The sequence below is a fragment of the Arachis duranensis genome, chromosome 6 (genome assembly GCF_000817695.3).
Source record: "Arachis duranensis cultivar V14167 chromosome 6, aradu.V14167.gnm2.J7QH, whole genome shotgun sequence".
NCBI classification, from domain to species: domain Eukaryota; kingdom Viridiplantae; phylum Streptophyta; class Magnoliopsida; order Fabales; family Fabaceae; genus Arachis; species Arachis duranensis.
In genome coordinates, this window is record NC_029777.3 from 107,768,998 (window position 1) to 107,774,658 (window position 5,661).

Here is a 5,661-nt window from a genome sequence, read left to right on the forward strand (position 1 = left end):
TCTCATATATCTCATTTTATTAGTTTAAATTTTGAAAATAAATGATTTTCATATATATATATATATATAATTTTGATGCATTGTCCATATAAAATTGTTATTTTACACGTGTATTCAATTACATAAAAGTATATGAGTAAAAATAACTACTTTTTATATTGAACACGTGAATGGTTATCCAAAAAACGATTATATTTGTATGACTGTATAAAATATTTTATATTTTTTTATATATATGTGTGTGAAAGGGACACCTAGAATACTAATTATATTGTTGACATGCCCAACATTATTAATCAATCATAATAAACTGAAGAAAACTTATTTGAAGTGACAGCTTTCTTATTCTTATAGTAGTGTTTCTCCTAAATGTATATCTTACATATAAATATATAATCAAAATACATTTAAAAAAAAAAAGGAAAACAAAAACTCTGTTTGAGCTTTGTATTGCATTATTATAATCTAAAATTTGATGGAAAAAAAATCACATGGGAGCTCTCTATACTACTAAGCTAGATTTAATTACATTACACTTAGCTAATTAAGTGATATATAATTGACCACCTCACCACCATATCACAAAATTAAATACCCATAACAATAATTCCCCTGAAAATTCTGAATAGTGTTTATAGCCTTCTATATGTAAATCTAGCATGTTGCGGATGATGAGTGTTTGAATAATGGATATCCATTATTTTTGTAGAAATGATTATGATGTTGATGAGCTTTTGAACTTATAAGCAATAATTCCCCATTATTATTATTATTATTATTATTATTATTATTATTATTATTATTATTATTAGCCCATGGATTGTCTCACAAAATTTGGGACAGCAATAAGAAATTGTCTCACAAGAAGGGCATATAGTAAGAGTTGTTGGTGGAATTTGCATGGAAAAGGGTGTTGTTGTTTGCATTGATTTGAGTTCTTGAAGCTCGTTTTGGAGCCTCTTATTCTCTTCTGTTAGACTTTCGTAGCACTTCTTCAGGAACTCACAATCTGATTCTGTTTGTTTCAGCTTTGTCCTGTGACCATCAAATATAATATATTAAAATAAATTAAAAGAGTAACTTTTCTTTTCAATTCTTGACATTTTTTTAAAGAATATAGCGTCTTTTCATAATTTAAAAATTTTTAATTATTTAAGTAATTAATCTAATTGATTTTTGTTATTGATCTAGTTGGTTTCTAACACGTTAGCATGTCATTATTTATAGGGATTTTTGAGACTACTAATAGAGACTACTTAAACTAATTACTTGAATGAATAAGGAATGATTAGAAATTTTTGAATTATAGAAAGATAATTTGTATTTTAAATAAATTATTAAAAGTAAAAAAAAATATTTATTCATAAAAATATAAGAGTTTTAATCTGATTATAAATAAGGTAAGTCCTGAATAAAATTTTAAAAATATAAGTTTTAAATATATTTAAGATTTTAATGTTAATATATTTAATAGTATAAAATTTGTTATATAATAATTTAAGCAAACTCATGTTTAAATAAACTTTTAAATAATAAATTTTAAAATTAATTATTTTTGCTGATGTGTCAATAGACGATTGATTATTCGTGTAAAATTCTTTCAAGTTTTTACTCTGCTGTGAGGGTATAAAAATTAAATTCATGTTACGGAAACCAAAAAATAATACTTCTTAATAATAAGTCCTAAACATAAAAATCTTCTTGCTAGTGTAGTAGTGCTATTCCAGTTATATTCACGTTCATATTGGTGAACAAACTTTATTTTCCCGTAAAAAGGTGAAAAAGTTAAAAAGAAATGCTTAAAACCGAGTACTTTTCAACTAAGTAATGATAAATGAAATAAATTTATAAAATTTGTTTCATGCTTTAAATTAAAGGATTCAATAATTATCTTTTAGCTTCCAAATAAAATCTTTTTAATGAAACCAATGCTTTAATTATATTAAAAAAAAACAGTTTCATAAAAATAATAAAAATATTTACTAGCTAATATCTTTAAAAATTACATTTTTTTAAGTAATTAATTAAATTTGCTCTTAAGAGAATATGGAAGCATATTATTCTGGGAAGAACCATACCTGGCTCTCCTGTTCTGAAACCATACCTCCACTTGTCTCGGCAGCAGATGCAAGTGTGTTGCCAATTCTTGCTTTTGCTTCTGATGATCAGGAAAAGTGATCAATTTATTATACAAGATATCAAAAGGGCAAAAAAAAAGGAAAAAAAAAAAGAAGAAGGTTGTTATTAGTGTATTGCAATAGAAACAAACTAATACTATATCTGATTCTCATAAGGTGAAAATTCGAGTGTAGTTAAGAATTAACTTCATGTAAAATTGATAGTCGAAAAACTTTACATGATAATTTAGTCAAACCTGTCAAATTATTTAACGACTTTTAACAATTAACTTTACATGTTTCTACCTTCTGATAATTAATAAAGTGAGTTCTACTATTACAGAAAATATTAGTCAGAGAAGATTAGGTTTTAACCATGATTGAAAGATTAGATTGATGAGGAGGATAGTCTTTATTTTTTCTTTAGTAATAATAAAATGCTAACATATACATAATAAATAAATAATATGGTACATAAAAGAAAAATAGATAAATGGAGTAATGTTATAAGGCATTATTTAATTAATTACCGGATTGGGATTAGAATGGTTCTTGAAGCTTTCCTCCAAGATTGTAGATTGTTCTTTTGTGAGCCTAAGTTTCTTCCTTTTTGTGTTGTTACCATCTTCATCCCTTGATGATGATGGAGCCTTCTCATCAATCTCAACCTCAAATTCTTGATCTTTCTCCTTCTTGATTATGATAGAAGAGTTGGAAAATGATGACACTGCACTTGGAGAAGAATTATTAGAGTCTTCAATAATCTTTGAACCTTGATTATGATTATCATCATCATCAATTATTGCTGGTCCTAATGTAAGAGATGGGTATGCCTTATTATTGCATTTTCTTGATGGATCATCCTCCTTTCTCTTCATGCAATTCTTCTCTTGATCATGGAAGCCAATTCCAAGAGCAAGACCAAGATCAAAATTCATGATCACATAAATTATGGGGCATATACTTTACTTTAATTTAGTAGTTTGTAGAAAGTATTTGATATAATAATATATATAACAACAAAAGTAAGTGTAGGAAATGATGATGATAGGAATTGAATTAATTACTTGTAGAGGAGGGTGTGAAGGAATAAGAGGGTTTATGATTGAATATAGGTGATAGGGGGTGCTTTGTGGGGACTAATTCATTTATTTATTAGGCAAGAGATTAAAGACTTTGAGGCAATAATTATATGAATATAATAATCAAACTTAAATTTAATTTTGCATCTCAAATTTTGGCTCATGCGTTGACCAATAGAAACTTCATGACTCACCCTAGCTCCCTTTTCAACATGGGGTAAAAAATTAAATAATAAAAGTATATTATTGTAGATGAATTTAATTTGTACCATGCATGATGAGTGTGTATATGGTAGATGGCATACGTGGAATCACGTGGAAAGTGGGTAGCACAATCAAGAGAATATGATCTTCAGAATATTTCAGGCCTTTTATTATTATTATTATTGGCTTTTTTTTTTCTTCTTTAATTTCTTTCTTTTTCATGCACTTTCCTCTCATTGTTGAGATTAATTTTACTTTGTCCATATTTTACTCATGGGGGGTGAAAATAGGCAGGTTAGGCAGTTTAGTTAGAAGGCTGCGATCTGGCTTGTATTTATTTTGTGACACATTGAGATGAGTAGATATCTAATTAAAACATTTTTGTGATGATGAATTTATAAGGAGTCTGTGAAAAAAATTATTGAGTAAGTTCTTGACTTCTTGAGGGATTTTTTTAATAGACTCATTGATCTTTAAGGAGAAAAAAATACCAAGATTGTTGTTAAAAAATTCCAATGTTTGACATAATTCATCTCAAAAGCTTATTTGATTTTTTTTATAGTTCACATGAAAAAAAAAACTAGTTTTAGCCTTTAGTAGCAATTTTTTTGTAGCTATAGTATTATGATTATTATTTCTTTTAGTTATTTTTTGTGACAGTTATATATTTGTCATTGTTATTATATATTAATATCACACGTTAAAGAGTTTTATAATTATTAAAAAGTTTTTACCGATAATTATTATATAAAGTAGTTACTTTTATAAAGACACATTTTTATGTGAAGATGATATTGTGAACTGTTAAATAATTCAATCAAATAAGTTTAGTCAAATATATCAAATTATTTGACCGTTTACAGTATTATATTCACATGAAAATGCTTACATTAAAATAAATTATCACATAAACTTTTTAATTATAAGTAATAAATGTATTAACAATTATTTTTATTGTCAAAAAAGATAAAATAAATTGTCACTAAAAATAATTTTTATACCATGTGCGCATATATGTCATGAAATAATACAGGAGGAATGTTATAACTTTTAGAATATGTTATAAAAGAAAGTATATCCAATGCAACAATTTAGTTATAACTTATAATGGAGTTAAAAGAAACTTTGTCATAAAACGTTTTAGGTATATGGTTCTATGAATAAATTGTAAATCTCTTGTTGAGTCGAGAAGTAAAATAATATATATATATATATAACAAACATGGTTGGGTTCATGAATATATGGTCCAAATTGTTTGGTGTATTATTTGATATGTGTGTGTTCAGTGAAAATTGAGAGAAGGCCCAATTCACATGTTTGAAGGACAAGCTGGCTAGAAATATCTCTTCTCTTGCAATAAAATACAATTTAAGTTTTGCTTAGAGATTAAGCTTGAGAATTATAGATGATCATTTTCAAAGTTGTATTGTAAATGAAAGCTTAATAAAATTAAAGAGAGATAGATAATGCACAATTAGCCGGTACAAAACAATTAAGAGTATTTATAAATCAGATAAAATTAGATTTATCTTAATTTAAACTCCACTCAATAATACTATATCATGATACCACTCGTTCCAAAAGCTTCACCTGATGAAAAAATGTAACACTAATAATTATATCTCTAATACTCTATAAATCTTCATTGTACACATTATACAAATATTTTATTGATTCCTCATACTTTTCCATATGATAAAACTCTAATATTTTTTAGTCATACAAAAATTGAGTCTAAACTTTGGACAACAAAAAAATACAGTAATAACATATTTAAATAGAAGACAAGTAATTAATTAATAAAAGATTATAATACTGATAAATCTGATTATAAAAAATTATTATTTTATTATTAAATATGTCAACATCAAAATTTTTTATGATCAATTTTGATATTTCAATCTATAATTAAGGATAAAATTAGACAAAAAAATACTAATTATTAACTGTGAAAAAAATGAACAATAAAAATACTATTAAAATAATTTTAAAGAATTTCAACAATATGACAAAAATAAGCATAAAAAAGAGCGCGGCGAAATAACCTTTAAAAAATAAAACAATATATCAACCTAATGTATGGTCATAAAGATTAAGAATATTAGAATATTGCATCTAACTGTACTGGATAGTACACATGTACGGTCACATGGTTTTTTTAATAGCCGTAATACATCCTTTTTCCTTTTTTTTTTGTTAATTATAATACACTTCATTCTCCTCCATTCTTAATTTACTTTTTTTCCTTTCAATAAAT

General features: G+C 25.5%; 1 protein-coding gene across 1 annotated transcript; it reads right to left on the minus strand.

Annotated features, from left to right (window-relative positions):
- Positions 1–485: 485 nt before the first annotated feature.
- LOC107495854 (homeobox-leucine zipper protein HAT9-like) lies at positions 486–3,158 on the minus strand. The gene is made up of 4 exons (XM_052263465.1): positions 2,648–3,158; positions 2,079–2,158; positions 852–1,035; positions 486–813 (listed from the first exon to the last, which is right to left on the minus strand). Exons 1-4 carry the CDS (start codon positions 3,053–3,055, stop codon positions 655–657), a joined length of 831 nt encoding a protein of 276 aa, XP_052119425.1. The 5' UTR covers positions 3,056–3,158; the 3' UTR covers positions 486–654.
- Positions 3,159–5,661: the final 2,503 nt, after the last annotated feature.